The sequence below is a fragment of the Tachysurus fulvidraco genome, chromosome 3 (assembly GCF_022655615.1).
Source record: "Tachysurus fulvidraco isolate hzauxx_2018 chromosome 3, HZAU_PFXX_2.0, whole genome shotgun sequence".
Classification (NCBI taxonomy): Eukaryota; Metazoa; Chordata; class Actinopteri; order Siluriformes; family Bagridae; genus Tachysurus; species Tachysurus fulvidraco.
The window spans coordinates 26,281,530-26,301,444 of NC_062520.1; the positions used below are offsets into that span (position 1 = coordinate 26,281,530).

A 19,915-nucleotide genomic window follows, 5' to 3' on the forward strand; every position below is an offset into this window, starting at 1 on the left:
CGGGGGTTTCCTCCGGGTACTCCGGTTTCCTCCCCCGGTCCAAAGACATGCATGGTAGGTTGATTGGCATCTCTGGAAAAATTGTCCGTAGTGTGTGATTGCGTGAGTGAATGAGAGTGTGTGTGCCCTGCGATGGGTTGGCACTCCGTCCAGGGTGTATCCTGCCTCGATGCCCGATGACGCCTGAGATAGGCACAGGCTCCCCGTGACCCAAGGTAGTTCGGATAAAAGCGGTAGAAAATGAATGAATGAATGAATTGAAATAAATAAATGAATAAAATGTAAAATAAATAAAACAGTGAGGTGGATGCTAAGGAATTGCAAGCCAAATGTTATTCTGGAAATATTGCAAACTAGTTGAAGCCAATTCTGCAGTCCACTGCACATGATGTTAAACTACACACAGGAAACTTTTATTTTTTCTTTTGTTTTAAAGGAATGTTAACACTTTAAACCAATCTAATCTGGCCGGGGTTGGTGCAGATTTTCATTCCAACCAAGCAGATGTCACACCTGAGTCTATTGAGAGTCAAGACCGACTGATTAAACAGGTGGAATGAGGTGTGTCTCCAGTGTGACTGGAGTGAAAACCTGCACACACAGGCGCATCGTCGATAAGATCGGACGCCCTATTTTCACTTTTAACCTTTAATCCCTTCTTGACATCTCTGCGGGTCCAGAGTTAATGAAAGTTTTTTTATTTTGCTGGTTTCTGTGAGTACCAATCCTAGCGTTTAACAGTTTTCAAATATTGCAATATTGTATACAGGATTAGATGCAGTATTGAAGCTACAACTGTAATTAATAGCTTGTGTGTGGCTGCTGTTTAAAGTGTGGTGGTGTTTATCGGCTTTTAACTGCACTAATTAATCATCATAGGTCATCCACTAGCGGTCATCTAGTAAACATGTATAGCAATCCCTTCTCCCTAGTTTATATTCTGAGCAATTTCTTCCTGTTTCTCTCTAAGAAGTCTTATGACAAGACAACATTCATTCATTCATTCATTTTCATTCATTCTCTACTGCTTTATCCGAACTTCTCGGGTCACGGGGAGCCTGTGCCTATCTCAGGCGTCATCGGGCATCAATGCAGGATACACCCAGGATGGAGTGCCAACCCATTGCAGGGCACACACACACTCTCATTCACTCACACACTCACACACTCACACACTCACACACTACGGCCAATTTATACAGAGATGCCAATCAACCTACCATGCATGTATTTGGAATGGCGGAGGAAACTGGAGTACCCGGAGGAAACCCCCGAGGCACGGGGAGAACATGCAAACTCCACACACACAAGGCGGAGGTGGGAATCACTAAGCCACCGTGCCCCCCCCCCCCCCCCAAGACAACATATTTCTCGATATCTTTTATATTGCTTTCAGCTCTCACTCTTATTAAACTCTGTCTCAAAAATGTATAAGACTTTGGTCAACGTCAGCTGTTTTTAAAAGACTTAAGTGTTATGTATGTAACTACATATGTATGTAAATTTCTTCCAGGAAGTAAATGAATTTGCATGAACGAAAAGTCTTACAAGTCTTATCAGTCTTCTAAATGGTAGAAATGAAATACAGTGCAATAAGCAAAGTGCATTATATGTCATACACTATATGGACAAAGGTTTGGAGACAACCAACCTCTACTGTTGCCACAAATTTGGAAGCACACAATTGTTAAGAACGTCTTTATAGCTTGTAATACTACAATTTCCATTCACAGAAACTAAGACATCCAAACCAGTTCCGCAATGACAATGCCCCTGTGCACAATATAAGCTTTATGAGGACATGGTTTGATCCGGTTGATATGGAAGACCTCGAGTGGCCTGCTCAGAGCAATAACACCTTTGGGATGAATTATAAAGCCGACTGAGCTCCAGGACTGAATTCACAAAAATTTAGTGGCCAATTTAATACTCTTGTGGCTGAATGGGCAAATCCCTACAGCTATGCTTCAAATTCTATTGGAAAGCCAGCCTACTCAGAAGAGTGGAGTATAATACCCGTAGTTTTAGAATGGGTGTGATGGTCAGGTTTCTATATACATGTGGCTATATAGTGTATATGGCTTGTCGAGAGTAGCAGGATCCGTTGTGGTACCGGTTCTGTTAACCAGAGGGCTTTTGTTATGTAACAGAAGGATTTCTAGATGTGTGGAGTCCTTGGTGATTTTTTTTTTCAGCTGGCTTCTTGGCCCTGATGCCACGCTGCTTATGAATTGAGAACTGCTGCTGTTCACTCAGCCTTTCTTCTGTGCACACAATTCACTGGCCTTTAAACAGGAGGAGGCTGAGCAGAACCACACTGTTAGTATACCCAGTGTTCCTGGGATAATCTCCGGATACGCCATGAATAATTGAATCAATAAATAAATTAGTTTAATATGAATACAGTTGTTTGGTGTAGACTTTTATACCCTAATATAAATGCCGGCCTTTGATGTGCTTTTTCATCTGCCAAAGAAAAGCAAATAAATGTCAAGTGTGCACTACTGTGTGACTTTGCATGTATACTGATTCTCATTGTCAATATTTTCTTAATAATCACCATCAAGTCTTACAAACATGATCTCAGCTAAATTTCAGCTCGTTGTCTGATAAAATTCTTGTTTCTCTCTTCCAGCTGTTTGTCATCGATAACGGTGCAGACGACTGGCGCATCGCCATGACCATGGAGCGAGTGTTGTTGATCGCCTTAGAGCTTCTGGTCTCAGCCGTGCACCCGGTGCCTGGAGACTTCAAGTTTGTGTGGCGTGCTCGACTCGCATTCACCTACATCCCCTCACAGGCGGAGGCTGACCTGGACATGGTGCTTTCCGTGCCCATGTTCCTCCGACTCTACCTCATCGCCCGTGTTATGCTCCTCCATAGCAAGCTATTCACTGATGCCTCCTCCAGGAGCATAGGGGCTCTTAACAAGGTCAGAGGTCCAAGATCTGCAGGGTCAGGGATGGGTTGCCAAACTTCTGGGCTTTCTTATTTAGACAATAAGGATTAGCCTTCATTTACTTGGTATTGACCTTAACCTTCTCTTTTGATTTTATAGATAGATTTGATTTTATAGATTCTATATTTCATATAGAAATATGTATTGTTTTTATAATATGGCAGTTAGGGCCCTTGACATTTTACTAGCGGGTTTTGTTATCGTCTTTGCTGCTGTTTTAATGTTTTCTCATTGTCTTGATTTCTCAGTTTTTTTAGCTGTCTGGTTCTTCCTTCTCCTTTCACTTAAATGTTTTGCAAATGAGAAGATACACATTTAATAGCACAGGTTGCAATGGGTGAAGTGAAATTTGGTTCGAGAAAGGCGCTGTATTTTTACAATCTGATAGATTTAATCTTTTTTCTTCTCCATGTAGCGCTCTGAATATTTTTACAAGGCCCTTAGGATATATCGGAGGAGTAACTACGTTTAATCATGGGTAATGGTTATGTAGCTTGAACCTGGTAATGAAATCATTTCAAATCAGGATATTGTATCCAGTTCTTATACTGCACCAAGTGTCCATGTGACAGAAATGGTACTGTAGATGTATAGATAAGAGAGCAGTGGGAGGGATGAAGTAGATCCAGTGACCCATTATAGAGAAATAACACACCTCCAAATGTCACAGTATTTCATTCGATCCTTTAAATAATAGTTTAGATTTGTTAGAAGTATCAAATGATTTATGAAGGTGTTTTTCAGCTATAGCCGATTTTCTGATCGATTACTAGGGGGTGTAGCTTAGTTTCTGTCAGACTCGCTCTTGATTCAAGTGATTGATGTTCATCGTTATACCTGCTAGTAAAATGTCTTTAAAACAAGTTGATAAACGACTCTTTTAGCCAGAGGTTTTAGACATCATAGATATATTTGCTCTCTTTCTGACTTTATTCAGAACTGAAGAGTATGTCCCCGACTGCCCTTAACTTCAGTGAACGTTGCTGAATAATGCAAAGGAAGACAGTCAAATTTATTCAAATATAAAAAGAAATATTCTGTGTCAAAACTTTTGCTAAGCTTGTGTGTCTGTCTACTGTTTCTCATCAGGTGCACTTTAACACACGGTTTGTGATGAAGACCCTGATGACTATCTGCCCAGGCACAGTGCTTCTGGTCTTCAGCATCTCCCTGTGGATCATTGCAGCCTGGACTGTACGAGTATGTGAGAGGTGAGAGATAATGCTCTTTGACATTATCTCCGATTGCCCCTCCCAGAGCAATGGCATATTCAGTCTAAGTTGATCATGTCCCATGGTTTTTTTTTCTCCATTTTTCCCATGTTAGTGGTTCAAAAGGTCGCAGACTGTGCCAAGCCCAGAGGCCACAGTGTGGGCATCCCTTCTTCTAACAAGGCTGTTGCCATGGTAACAGAGCATGTAATACATTCTGGATGCATTTATTAGATGCTGGAGGATTCCCCAGGTTGAAGCAATGGTTCACAATGAGTTTCCATGCCTAGATGCTTGACATTCATAGTGCCATTTCCACATCGAGAGACAACTCTGCAGGTCAAGTTTGCATGAAGATGCCTAAGGGCTTAGATGTGTTGCTTGAATTTGGGTTTGAAACACAGAAAAAGTGTGTCATTGAAGTAGGAGGAGTGGAGCATTATGGAAAGATTCACAGTATAATACACAATATTATCAAGGAAATCACAGAAAGAAAAAATATCTTTTTAAAATCATACAGAAATAGTTGTCTATCATTTTTTTTAAAAACCCAGTCACACCTTTTAAGCACTACTCTGAAATAATGGTTTCTGTATGTTTCTTATATACAGTCAGGTCCATAATTATTTAAAAACTAGCATTATTTTAGCATATACCATATACCATTGTAGCATATACCATCTACCACAGTATATAATTATTATATACTATATAATTAAATAATGAATAGCTCATTGTGCAACATATTAAAATTTTCAGCTTATATATGACAGACTGTACAGTATACTCAAATTAGGGCAACAGTGTAGAAATTACAACTAGCTTCATACATAACCCCAGAAAATTAGGTGCTCAAAACTATTTGGTCAAACTAACAATCATAAATTGTCATTTTTAACAATTGGTTGCAAAGCATTTCCAGTCTGCCCAAGCCTACTACCTGAACCCACATGTTGGGTTTTTTGCCTTCAGAAAATTAAATGTATGCTTAATTAGATTCAGGTTGAGAGATCAATCTGGCCATTGTACAGCATTGCTCTTTCTGCCTCAGAATTAATTAAAGTGATGTCCAAGTGGGAACCAGTTGGGGGAACCAGGGAACCAACTCTCCCCTTCAGCCACAGCTCGCAACCTTGGGGTAACCATGGACTTTTCCTCTCATGTTGCTAATGTGACTCGCTCATGTCGATTCCTTCTCTACAACATTAGAAGGATTCGGCTATTTTTGTCCACACAGGCTGCTCAGGTACTTGTTCAATCTCTTGTCATTTCAAGACTGGACTACTGCAATGCACAGCTGGCAGATCTACCTATGAACGCAATTCTGCAAATGATCCAAAATGCAGCTGCACGGCTTGTTTTCAACTTGCCTAAGTTCTCTCATACCATCCTGCTGCTGTGATCCTTCCACTGGCTTTCGGTAGCTGTTCGCATCAGATTCAAAACACTGATGCTGGTCTACAAAGCCAAAAATGGACCAGCTCCCTCTTACCTCAAAGACCTCATCACCCCTCACGCTGCACCCCGCACCCTCCGATCTACCAGCGCTTTCTTTACTGGTTCCACCATCTCTCAGGGTAAGAGGCAAGTATACAACAAGACTCTTTTCTGTTCTGGCACCAAGGTGGTAGAATGAACTTCCCCTAGGGGTCCGGACAGCTACTTATTCATGAAACACTTCAACTAGCACTTCCTTCCTTGTTTGTTGCATATATGTTTATATATTAAAAAAAAAAACTTGAACAATGTTTTAGGCTCACGGTATCTTATTATGTGACCTAGTGAAACAGAGTTAATGTACCCAATGATAGAGACTTAAGCACTTCTGTAGGTCACTCTGGATAAGGGCGTCTGCCAAATGCTGTAAATGTTAAATGTAAATGTAAACCAGTTCACATCATGAGCAGCTCCTTACCTTCTCAATACTCTGCACTTCACATCATTCTTAGACAAGTTGGTCTTTGTCTCATCTGTCCATAGGATGTTCCAGGACTCTACAAGCTTTTTTTTTTCCTAATCTGGACTGTCTGTTTTTGAGGCTTACATATGGTTTACATATTTTAGTACATCCTTTATATTTACTCTGGTGTCTTCTCTGGATTGTTGATATTGACACAGATATCTTCAGGAGGGTATTCTTGATCTGACCACAAGTCCTTTTTACCCAGACATTTTTTTCAGGCTGCCATGTCTTTGGCTCTCTTGATCTTATCAGTGTGTTCTTGCTTTCATTTATTTGATCATTCCCACTATTTTGTTATCTCTCTGATGAGTACACTTTGATTTTTCAGCCTAATGTTGGCAGTGACCGAGTTAACAGCAACAGATTTCAGACTCTAAGTGGATAAAGTGTCTGATTACACATCAGACACTTTATCCACACATTGTTGGGCTCCTGAGCAAATCCCTTAACCCTCAATTATCCAGTTACTATTGGCCCCTTTAAATGGGGATGGACCAAGTCCTGTATTACCTACACGATTCACTTAACTGTAATATTCTGTAGTTATTATTCTTTCCTTCTTTCATTGTGTCGCTGTTTCTGGCTTTCTTTCATTCCATTTTTTTACTATTGGTAATAATCTCCTTATACCTTCTTCCTGTTTTGTGAGTCGATATTTTCTGTTTCAGGTCTGGACTTAAAACAAACAAGAGTTTCATCTATTTGGACATAGCAAAGTGTATGTGTTGACTGTTGCAAGTATCAAACATTGAATGTGAGCACTTTTTATAAATGAAAAGTGCTCAGAGAAGTGCAATAATCATTCATTTTCAAGACCGAGTAAACAGTACACTGTTTAGAGAGGAGTGGATATTAGATGATGCGAGAGACTCTCTTCCTGTTGGAAATCATCTTTTTTTTTTAATAGGTTTCACCAGATAACAATAAGATGGATAACAAGTGTTAGTTATTACAGGAGCAATTATGACTGCGTTCAGACTATTCTGCAGTCAAATTATATTATTATATAAGGACTCAAACTTTTTGCACCTACTGTGTATACAGTGTTTTGGCCCTGTGTGCCACTCATGAGTGCTTTATTCAATTCGCTTGGAGTGATTGCTTATTCTAGCAGGGATGCAGGAAGAGGATCTACAGTGGAGGCGCTGGAATTTTTAACGTTACAGTGACGTTACATTCAAATGATTGTCAAATCATGGTGTTTAACAAAGAATGTGTGTTGATACATTGATATAAGATTTGTTAAACTCTCCTTTGTTAAAGCTGTAAGTCTTGGTTCGTTTTCTTTAACAGCATGACAACAGTACATAGTGATAAGAATTAATAACATAACATAACGATAACATAAACGATAGTGATAAGAATTAATAAGTTCTACACCACAATAATCATAGGGTGTATTTATTTTTTCCTTTCTAAATGTTGGTTGGATTTTTGTGTGTCACATAAGGTTAGTTGTTTGTTTATAGAAGTGTCTGAAGACCTTAAAATTGTTAATTAGGCCCTAATAAGAAAAAACCTGGAATTGAATAAGGATGTAGGTTCTTTTTCGTTTTAATATATTTTGTTGTTTCTGTAGCAACAGCTCATTCGTAGGTATTTGCTATGACGGACTCTCGACATAACCCTTGCCTAATATTGAACAAATAAAAAATATATTGTTGTTTAATGATGAAAAGTGTAATCACTGATATGGTGTAGTGTTTTGCTAGGAGGGGTAGCATGCTCTTATTTTCCCCTATCAATCACAGTGGCAATCTGTGAGCTCATGCATGTGGAAAAGTTCAGACATTTTTTTTCTCCAAGTGTGTTACATCACCTTGTGAGCAGCAGCTTGAAAAGATGCAGTTAGCTGGCTTCACATGTTAGCCTTTACCCTAACTGGTTTGCTGGCTGTCTATTAATGGGAATACCTGACTAGTGGGTGGGTGGGAGCGGGATGTGTGAAAACATACAAACTCAAAAACTACAAGTTATATCTTTCTTTACATACTGTAGACTTATTACGCTGGAAGTTGCAGCCTGCAGGATCCGGAAATATTGCCCCTTCAGCATCCTTACTCCTACTGTCATTATATTCTAGCCACTTTGTAAGAAGTTTTTCTAGATAAATACCCGCCATCAAGCACCTACTGCATTGTAAACTTCTCTCTCTACCCCCCTCTCTCTATTTCTATCTCTCTCTCAGGTACCATGATGCTCAGGACGTGACCAGTAATTTCCTGGGAGCCATGTGGCTCATCTCCATCACCTTCCTCTCTATTGGCTATGGAGATATGGTGCCTCATACCTACTGTGGCAAAGGAGTGTGTCTTCTGACTGGCATTATGGTACACACACGCACACACACTGTACCCAAGGTCTGTAAACGTGCCCCAGACATTGTACTGCCTTAACATGGCTACATATTGTTACGTAACATGAAAGATGACAGAACCTTTAATAAATAAATATGGCAGTATCAGTAAACGCTGTACTTCTATGTGACCTGCTTTGGCTAGCACTCTGATGATACATGCCGGAGGTTTCTAATGTGGTGAGAGGCAGCTGGAATATATAATCATTTACTATATCATATTCCTGTAGCTTGAATGGATCTGCTAATGTGTTCTAGCTAGAATAGATTAGCTAATTTGAGCTCCCTGGTTCTTTCTGTCTGGCACTTTCTGTCTGTCTCTCCCTCCCTCCCTCCCTCTCACTGTGTCTGTTCCCTTGCATTTCTCCCTTTGCCTAAGGGGTGTTCTCTGTCAGACGTGTGTACTGTGAAGAAGCTTGCTTGTCCTTCTTCATACTGCATGTGCAAGTGTGTATTTCAGGAATTGGTGCGTTTGTGGTTACATTTGCTAAGTTAAGGCTTTGCTGTGTTTAAGAGAATATGTCTGCTTTACCCGGCTCTCTTGTCAACCTTGTGGTCTGTTTCTTGCTCACGAATACTGTTAAAAACATATGCACAATTATGCACAAAGTCACTACATGCAGCTATTTGCTTACTTTCCAATCCTTCTCTTGATCTCTCACTCTCTCTTTCTCTTTTCTCAGTCCCACTGCTACTATACTGTTTATTTACACAATTATTACATCCAAACACACTTCTCTGTGCACACACACACACACACACACACACACACACACACACACACACACACACACACACAACCCCACCCTAATATACCCTCTGTTTAAATTCTGCCTTACACCCACATCCTAAGACCAACACCGATAACAGAGAAACTATTGATCAGAAGGGTTTTAAAGGGTTTTTGTGTGCCATCCATTTTGTGTTTTGGAACGGTGTAGGAAACGTCCCGAAGGAATGAAAGAAGCCGAGAGCTAGAAAGACGAAAGAATGCGATTTCTTTTCTTGTAGTGAGTGATTGTAATGACTTTCTATAGGTGGAATTATGGGACTTGTTGCTATGACAACACTGAAGGCCAACTGGGTTGGAATATACCACTGCCCTGAAGGGGTGGGGGGTTTGGGGGAGGGGGGTTGTTAGACTGGCACATGAGTTTGAATGCCAGGAGGAGGGATGTGCCAGTGCGATCTGCTGTTTGCTCAATGAGAGCCATCAGTCTCTCTATCTCTCTTTTTTTCTCTCATCTTAATACCGCATATGGCAAAGCTTAATAGTCTAGTTAGCTTCTTTCTTGGGTATTTTTTGCAGTTCTAACACCTGAGCAAAAAAGCTGGCATGTTAATTGTTTGTCTTCTAAAATAGACTGATGTGTATTCATGAAAATGTACTGCAATTCCTACACAGTTCATCTGAGAGTGTGAGCTGAATGACTATTGATAGGACCACATAATTACCACTTGAGCAGCTGGAACAGACAGAGCTCTATTGTCAGAATGGAAAACTTCTAATACTGAATTTTGTCTCCCAGAATGGATCAGAATGTATTATTATTATTATTATTATTATTATTATTATTATTATTATTATTATTATTATTATTATTATTATTATTATTATTATTATTATTATTATTTCATGTATATTTTTCTCCATGTATTTATTTCTTCATGTATTTATTTTTTTATTTTTTTAATTAGTTTTTAAAAAAATTAGACTAGATTTCATAGTGCATCCGTCATACAAGATACTGTGAAATAGACGTCAATCTAAAAACAATAATGTATCTAAACACAGCGCAGTACTGTATACTGAAGAAAGAAAAAAAAAGAAGAAGAATCAACTGACCAATCGGCTGTGAGAATCAGAATCGTCTGGAATAAAGCACATCAATGAATAAAAACAGAAGTGATTCTGTAGCTATTAAATCTTTAAAAAATAAATGACAGAAAAACAAGACTAACTAAAATGAAAATAGCCCATATATTCTGATTAAATATATACACACACACACCAGAAACAAACAGTGCACGGTTTGAGCAAATGCTTGTACAAGGCATGGTGAATTATCATGATGTAGTGCAGCGGGTTAGAGAGCTGGCACACTTCTAATCAAACATAGAAACATTAATCCTGTTTAGGTTTTAATGAATACCAAGAGTGTGTCCAAGAGCCAGAGCTAAAGCACAGTTTGTTTCTGCATTAAAGCTTCGACCCGAACCAAACACCTTCATATAGGAGAATGCAACAGCTTTAGTACAATACAAATACCCATTCATTAAAAATAATGCTATGGGAGCACAGGTGAATTTTATTTTTATTACAGGACCTAGGGTTGGGTTTTTTTTTAATTATTATTATTATTATTATTATTATTATTATTATTATTATTATTATTATTATTATTATTATTATTATTATTATTATTTTTATTATTTTTATTTTTTTTTTTTTACAGATGAAAGAAGTTTTTCTTTTCTTTCTTTTTTTTTTTTTACTTTTTTTTACATCACATCATTTTTTTTTATTCATTATATAACGGAATCAGTTTAAGGAAAATAAATCTTTAAATCCAATTTTTTTTTAAAACCAAATTTATTTAGCAGTCTGACAACCTCATTACCACCAATCTCTGATGCTTTTCTTCCCCAAATTCATTTCTTCCTCTCGCCTCCCCGGTTTTCTCTGCCTCAGTGTGCTCTCTCCAGTGCACTAATGTTGCTTTTATCACTCTGTCACTCTTTCACTTCACTTCTCACGAGTGGAAATGTCCTGTTTGGTATATACACGTACCTGCGAGTAATTGGACAGCCTGGGTATTTAAAATATCATATAGAGATGGAGTTCTTCCAGAGAATAAGTGTTAAACGTGTATTTAAATCCGACGCATCTGTACAGCGGGACTGATGTTTAGAAAGCATCTTAAAATAGGATTTCCAATTCAGGACATTTCTGCCATTCATCATGTCTGACCTACATCACTATCAGGGAAGGGGAAAAAAAAAAGATTCCTCTAATCTTCTTGCTTCTCTCTCTCTTTTTTTCTGTTTTTTCTTTTTTATCATCTATTTCTTTATCTTGTTCCTGTCATGGAAATTCAGAACGACTATACTCTTCCTTCGGATATATTCTCTTGTTCATTCACGCTTCTCTCTCTCTCTCTCTCTCTCTCTCTCTCTCTCTCTCTCTCTCTCTCTCTGATATATATATATATATATATATATATCCCTCTCTCTCTCTGTGTTCTCTGTATCTAACAGGGGGCAGGCTGCACAGCACTGGTTGTTGCCGTGGTAGCAAGGAAGCTGGAGCTGACCAAGGCTGAGAAGCATGTGCACAACTTCATGATGGACACCCAGCTAACAAAGCGGGTACACACACACACACACACACACACACACACACACACACACACACACACACACACACACACACACACAGTATTCTGCCCACAGTAGACTGTTGCTTACAGCTTGGTGACTTGCTTACATCTTACCGTAATCTATGTGATTGGATGCAACAAGACGCAACATCAATAGTGATTTTATTTTCTTTTTTTTAAATAACAAACAATATATGTATATATATATATTGCACGCATTTTTTTACCCGACGTAATAAAATCTTTCTCTGAAGCAGGGTTAACGTGGCTTTTCCAAATCTGTAGTATGAACGAGATGCTAGAACGTTAGAACGTTACGGCTAGAAGCTTAGCAACAGACAGGCAATTGGAAATTGAACAGAGCCGCTGTGCCTCATATCATGTGCTTTAGACAGTCACAGAAACCCTGTGTGTCATGAAAACAGTATTTGTGGGAAAACCAAGTAAATAATGTCTAATGGTGACAGAAAACATGTCAGTTGCAGTAAAGAGTAGAGATTTATTTTTACACTTATGCTCAGAAAAGTCTCATCCGAACAATCTGGGTGTCGGAAACAACCCAGTATTTATGGAACTGACTGAAAATTATAGGAAACTAGATATCGCCGAGCGCCTGGTCCTTTACACGACGCTGTTAAAAGGCAGAAAAGGATTAAAAGGCTGTAGAAGATTACACCGTGTTTGTGTGCAGAACGGCAAAGCTGTCCTTGTATAAAATTCTAGACCTAGAGTTACCCTAAGCCAGTTTATTTCACTGATGTGAAAGGGTGAGACAAAGCTTTATTTATGAAGAGCTAGGATTAATTCTTAACCCCGGGTGAAGTACAAGCAGTGTAAAACATCAAGCGAGATAACCCTGGGTTAACTAAATCAATGTGTTCTTCAGACAACCACTAAACTAATGTATCAGTTAGATCACAGGGTTGCATAACAACCGCTAGCATAACAGCCCTCTCTCTTCTTCTCTCTATGCACTCCTCCATCCCTCTCTCTCTCTCTCTCTCTCTCTCTCTCTCTCTCTCTCTCTCTCTGTCTTTCTCCCTTCTTCCTTTCAGGTGCATGTTAATTTTTCATGTTGTTGAAAGTCCCACGCTTCAAAAATAGCTCCCACTATCAAATATGTAGGTTCTATCATGGCCTGCTAGCGAGGCAAGCCGACGATCAATAACAGCAACTCAAATAAAGATAACAATGGGGGGGGGGGGGTTTGGAAGCGTGTCAGTTGTGATTTAGGAAAGCTAAATGCTTTAAATGCCTTCGGAGAGAGAAAAAACGGGAGTGAGACAAGGAAGGAGCATGTGAAAGGAATCCTTTTTTTTTTTAAGCATTATTATTTCGCACGTAAGCTGCTGCTGCTGCCATACAATTCTGTGGCTTATTACATCGAGTCTGCCGCTACTATGGTTACGAACGCGGTTACTGTTAAGGGAAAAAAAAAATGACCAGAACTTTGAATAAATGGAATGATTACATCACAGCACAGTTGCCCTGGAGACAGTGTTTACCTTGAACTGGAGAGAAAAAGAAAAGATGGGTGGGTGTTTCCTTCCACTCATCTTTCTGTGATTAACATACTGTACATTTAGAATCAAAGCAAAGACCTTTAGCGACGCACGCATGCACTCGTGAAACAAAAAAAGAAAAAAGCACTGATGAAAATTCTTACGTATGCATTGCGTTTTACATTTCTGATTCATCAGTTAAGGACTGGGTTCTTTTTCGATTCCTATGCATTTCGAAACCGGATTCGTAGAAAACAAATAGAAATCTAAGCCCTAATCTAACATGCTCCCGGGTCGTACGCAGCTTTTTTATCAATCCGATTTTTTTTTTTAATTCAATTTATTTGTATAGCGTTGTAACAACTGACATTGTCTCGAAGCAGCTTTACAAAAGCACAGAAACAATAAAAATTGAAGGCTGCAGATTCACTTTACTTTTAATCAGGGGGTGACATTTTTCAGCAGTGTGATTGTTGAGCACTTGACTAGCAGGACTGAAGAGGTTAATTAAACATTAGGAAATACTCTCTCACTCACTCATTTTCTACCGGTTTATCCAAACTACCTCGGGTCACGGGGAGCCTGTGCCTATCTCAGGCGTCATTGGGCATCAAGGCAGGATACACCCTGGACGGAGTGGCAACCCATCGCAGGGCACAAACACACTCTCATTCACTCACACACTACGGACAATTTTTCCAGAGATGCCAATCAACCTACCATGCATGTCTTTGGACTGGGGGAGGAAACCGGAGTACCCGGAGGAAACCCCCGAGGCACGGGGAGAACATGCAAACTCGACACACACAAGGCGGAGGCGGGAATCAAACCCCGACCCTGGAGGTGTGAGGCGAACGTGCTAACCACTAAGCCACTGTACCCCGCCGGTAGGAAATACTTTAAATAAAATCCAAACTACATAAGGGGTGGCGCAGTTGCACTATGGGTAGAGTTGGTGCCCCATAGCACAGAGGGTTTTCTTATTTAGTTTACACAGCATATAGCAGACGCCCTCATCCAGAGCGAATTATTTTTATAATAAAAAAAAGTTCCCAGCAGTGGTAGCTTGATGGACCTGGGATTCGAACTCACAACCTTCCGATTGGTAGACCAGCTCCTTAAAGAACAATGCTACCATACCACATCCCTATTTCCTTTGAGCTCCCAAAAACCTGCCAGTCAATGTATTACCACTAGTAAATGAACTACTCTAATTTAATGTATATCAATTAAGAGTATGAATGTGTGTCCACGGTGTCCTGAAACGGACTTCCATCCCATCCAGGGTGTTATATTTTTTGTCCACCTTGTACACAGTATTCCTGAAATTCTACACAACTCTGACCGGTGAGGTTACAAAGGAATGAATGAATCCGAAAGCACAAGTTTTGTATGTCTGTTTTCCAGCTAAGTAGCGTTCATCTACGGTAACCCATCACTCTTGCTGTAACTTGAGCAAGCTGTCATTCCTCTCCAAACATATGCCAGTGGAAGCAAGCTTGTCCAACCCAGGAGGACGAGTTCAAATATATGTCTGGATCTTCTGAGTATGGACCCTCAGCACAATCTCTACATCACTTTGACAGCTCGGAAGTTCTGTCTGAAACAATATTCTGTTCTCTGAAACGTAACACTTTGCTATCCGACTCTCTCTACTGTTATATGCTGCCTGGCAAAAAAAAAAAAAAAAGTCACTACCTGGATTTAACTAAGCAAATAGGTAAATGTCTTCCATTATAAAATTAGTGCAGGGATTCATACGTTTCAGTAGGCAACAAGTTCTTTAACCTTAACTGATGCAGTTATAAAATATAGTTATAAAATGTATATAAAATATAGTGTATTTTATCGCAAACAAAATCAAACAACAGTACAGAATCAAATTTTGGTTTTATATGAAAAAGAAGTAAAGTAAAAGAATTTCAAGAATAACAATAATAAAAAGGAAGTAAAAAAGGAAAAGAAGAAAACAACTAACAATTGACACTTAACAATGACTAGGGTGACAAAAGGTAAACGCAACTAATGATTCCGCCCTGCCATCGGCAACGCGGCTCACTTAAATATAAAAAGACAATGATGACACAATATGGATCAGGTGTGGAGACAGGGAGGAGCTGACGAAGGCAGGGCAGACACGTGACGAGGAAGATAAACAAAGGCACGTGGCCAAAAGTCCGGGCTGAGTCCTGACAGTGCCCTTATCCAGAGCGATATTTTTCTCATTTATACAGCTGAGCAATTCAGGGTTAAAGGGCCTGGGAATGGCTGCCCTGTGGTCCTGGGATTTGAACTCATGACCAGTCATTCCAATCAGTAGTCCAACGCCTTAACCACTGTGCTACCATTGCCCCTAGATGACAACACCGGCATTCATTGGGCTCAGATTTTAAAAGAGTGTCTGTCTCAGGAAGCATGACATCATTCTCACTCATGGATTGGCCACCACAGAGTCCAGACCTTAAGCCTGTTAAGAATCTTTCAGTTTTCTTTACACCTTTGGACGTTAATAAATGTTGCGACATTGCGTAAGCTTTTCAAATCGAAGCTCCAATCAATAAATGTGTGCTGCGATCAAAGCAAAATGCAATTAGGTAACCTAAGTATTATAAATATATGCTTTCGGGGTGTAACTGAATAGGAATCGAACAGGTAATATATGAACTTTCAGCTTCAGACTTCCAGGAGACTGAGACGGTCACATGTGATGCGTCCTGTGATGTGAGGTAAACAATCCAAAGTCAGCAAACCACACAGAATAGGCAAAATGCACAATTCATGAAACAAGGTAACAAAACCAGAATAGAGAGATAAACAAAGGCTTGGTAAGTCAAAGAACACACATGCTGACTGTCCACAGTCGGTTCATGACTAAAAGTAATGTAACAGAGAGGGTGAATTGGTGAGGTGAGTGTGCCTCCTAATTCTCTTACTATATAGCTAACTAGATAGCATTTATGATTAGAATTAGCACGTCCCAAATCTATTTTGAAATAGATACCTTAGGGTCTACTATTTCCGAGAGTGTGGTTCTGTGGCCACCTTTTCCATCTAATTTTGCTCACAACTCCTTGCCTGGGAGAGAAGGGTTTTGCTTTGTCACGTTTTAGATGTATTTTAGAGCTGTAAACAAGAGGGAATGGTCGCTCTCTCACTATCTCATTTTCTACCGCTTATCCGAACTACTCGGGTCACAGGGAGCCTGTGCCTATCTCAGGAGACATCGGGCATCAAGGCAGGATACACCCTGGATGGAGTGCCAACCCATCACAGGGCACACACACACTCTCATTCACTCACACACTAGGGACAATTTTTCCAGACATGCCAATCAACCTACCATGCATGTCTTTGGACCGGGGAAGGAAACTGGAGTAACCAGAGGAAACCCCCGAGGCACACACAAGGCAGAGGTGGGAATCGAACCCTGACCCTGGAGGTGTGAGGCAAACGTGCTATCCCCTAAGCCACCGTGCCCCCAGAGAATGGTATTAAATTAAATTAAATTGTAATAGTTTACAGTGACGGTGTGTGTAACTAGGCAACTGTTCTGATACATGACCTGTTAGCACGTCCCAGCACTCTTATTCTACACACGCTTTCCTCACTATACTCACTATACTCATTTCCTCATTTTACTCATCGATTAGGCCATGTTTGTAGACAGAGATGCACAGGGACAGAGGTAAAGGCTCTGGACTGTTGATCAGAAGGTCGAGCCCCAGCACTGCTAAGCTGCCATTGTTGATCAATTGAGCAAGGCCATTAACCCTCCCTGCTCCAGGAGGGCTGTATAATAGCTGCCCCTGTACTCTGACCCCAACCTCTCAGTTGGGATATGTGAAGAACAGAATTCCACTATGCTGTCATGTATGTGTGTCGATAATAAAGGCTTCTATGCCCCAATTTCATTTCATTCTGGGAATTCAGGCTCTGGCATAACATAATCCAGCAGGACAAAACAAGTGAGCAAGCACTAGGTTTTTACTTAAAAGTACCGTTTTAAAGAAAAGTTGCTGTAGAAGCTTTTTGGAAAAGTCGCTGCAAACTACTCAGACACACAAGACACAGGAAAAGGCAGAAAGAGGTTTTATATCTTTCTGCGTTTTCATTGGAAACAAGTTACCAGTGGTGCATGTTTATGATCTGCAGAATCTGCAGCAGTGGGCAGAGGGATATTTATTCCTTGTTGCCAGGATCTACATCTAACAAATCAGCACTTTTTTTTAAAACCAGTATTTCACTAGGGTTCCAAAATCAAGCTATATTTGTGCAGTACTTCTGTACAAAGAATAAAATGATTTCAATTACAGTGCCACTGCTCTTATCACCTATAGACACACCTAAATTATCACCACAAAATGTGCACAAGAGGGAAGTCTATCTGTGCCAGTAATCAAAAAATAACATTAAAGGAAATAATAGGAAAAATGGGCAAGTGACTCTGACAAGGACAGTGGAAGATAGTGGTGATATGCAATGAGGTGGTCCAGGGATCGTTCACGCTCCTGTGTCGTGAAAGCTGGCCCGTCAGGTCCGATCCCACAGAAGCGCTACTGTAACCCAAATTGCTGAAAAAGTTAATGCTGGCTATGATAGAAAGGTATCAGAACACACAGTGCATCGCAGCTTACTGTGTATGGGGCTGTGTAGCTGCAGATCCTAACAGAGTGATCATACAGTCTCCTGATCTCTGCTGAAAGGGTCTACAATGAGCATGTGAGCATCAGAACTGGGCCATGAAGAGATGGAAGAAGGTGGTGGTCTGGTCTGATACATCATGTGGATGGCCGAGCGCATGCGCGTGGCTCACCTTGGAAAGTGATGACACCAAGATGCACTATGGGAAGTAGGCAAGCCATAGCAGCGATAACTTTGGACCAAATAAACAAAACAAATCCATAATAAACACGTTTACATACCTTTCAGCTGAATTTAAAAGGACGGGATGTAATCTGGGATTACATTTTTTTCTTTCGTTTCCAAACAGCATTTTCTCGAAGGTCCTGTCAGGCGATTTGAATGCTTGGCATGGCTATGGAAATGTTAGTCTTTCTTTTTTTGGTAGCTCCAAACCCCACTGTGTTGTCAGCCATGTTCCAGATGAAACAATAAGGAAAACATAGAAAGAAGCTTCCTGTTCTTAGCTATTATGGGTTTATTAGTATTTTTAGTAGTTGGACCAGTGAATAAAGCCTGGTTCATAAAACAACTTGGGATGCCATGTTTGATTGTTATCAAAACAACGACAAAATGTGTTTTTAGTATCACGGTGTTCGCGATCTTGCTGAGAAAACAGATCGTGGAGACGTTTTAATCGTTCATGAGCTAAAATCGTCACGTCTCTCATCCTTAATGCTGTGCAAACGATATGTTTTATTCATTCACAGTCTTACTCGCACTCTTCGAAGAACGGAGGAACCCCTGCCGAGAGGCTCTATTTATTTATTTATTTATTTATTTTTGTGGAGCTTTGTGATAAAACAACTGATTTGTCTTGCATCTTTTATAAATAGCAGCAGAGTGGAAAACATCACTTCTCACAGCACTGTTTCAAATTATATGTCTTATTCAGCACTGACAAGAGCATTATCGTCCATCTAAATACGGCATACAGAAAATGGGTTTGATGGATTGTTGACTTCATAAAATGTCATTATGTTCAAGACCTGACTGACAGCCAAGCAAAACGGGTACAGCGGATGCGTACGGAAAAAAAGACGATTAACGATTCCTTCGATTTCTGTAGCCGTACGATCTCAAGATAATATTGAATCATGTGCAGATAATTCCATTTGAGAAAACTTGACAAAAGAGGAGTAATTGAGGGCTCCATAGTTACTATAAAATATCAATCTAATAAATTTTACTGATTTATGACGGTTATTTTCCTCGTTTAATTTTTTTATAAAGATGTAGGAGTGACTTTTATTTATGTAGCCTGTAGAATTGTATTTATTACATATTAAATTTCATTCAAAGAAAATAATTAACAGCAGATGCTTTTAGACAAACGGTGAATTGTTGTCTTTCAGAGGAAACTATATTAAAGCTTTAAATGGAATTTTCTTCTTTTTTTTTTTTCCTCCCACTTTTGTAACCAGATGTTAAACTTCTACTGTTTCTGGCTAACACTGTATGTTTGGAAAAAGTTCTGAGTTTATATAGTAGGATATTTTCTCCCAAAATGTGGCTGTCTCTGGCAGTGTTTTAAGTTGAGATGGCCACAATTCTACATCTGAATCAATCTACTTTGGCTTCTTCAGGAAATAAAGACAATCAAGGTGCCACAGCCGGGGCCCCTCAACAAGGCCCTCGATTGCTCTGCTGTTTAAATGAGACACATGTATGTTGCTTTGCATAAGGGCCTTGTAATGTAACACAGTTCTGACTGTCATTGTCGTCACCAGAATATACAAAAACAAATGTCGTTATGTCCCTATATAAGGTATAACAGATGACAGACTGTGCTGCCAGTTATCAGTAGGGCCATAATATAGTTTTTGGCATGGTATTCAACTGAAACCGGTGACAATCCGATGCA

The 19,915-nt window shown here is 39.8% G+C and overlaps 1 protein-coding gene across 2 annotated transcripts in view; it reads left to right on the top strand.

Moving 5' to 3' along the window:
- Window positions 1-19,915, top strand: part of kcnn3 (potassium intermediate/small conductance calcium-activated channel, subfamily N, member 3) — a 73,177-nt gene that overhangs the window by 47,872 nt on the left and 5,390 nt on the right. For both annotated transcript variants that reach the window (XM_047811328.1, XM_047811327.1), the window contains exons 4-7: window positions 2,636-2,932; window positions 4,049-4,170; window positions 8,322-8,463; window positions 11,748-11,858. In XM_047811328.1, the coding sequence (XP_047667284.1) occupies window positions 2,636-2,932; window positions 4,049-4,170; window positions 8,322-8,463; window positions 11,748-11,858 (672 nt within the window). The remainder of the gene's footprint in view (window positions 1-2,635; window positions 2,933-4,048; window positions 4,171-8,321; window positions 8,464-11,747; window positions 11,859-19,915) is intronic.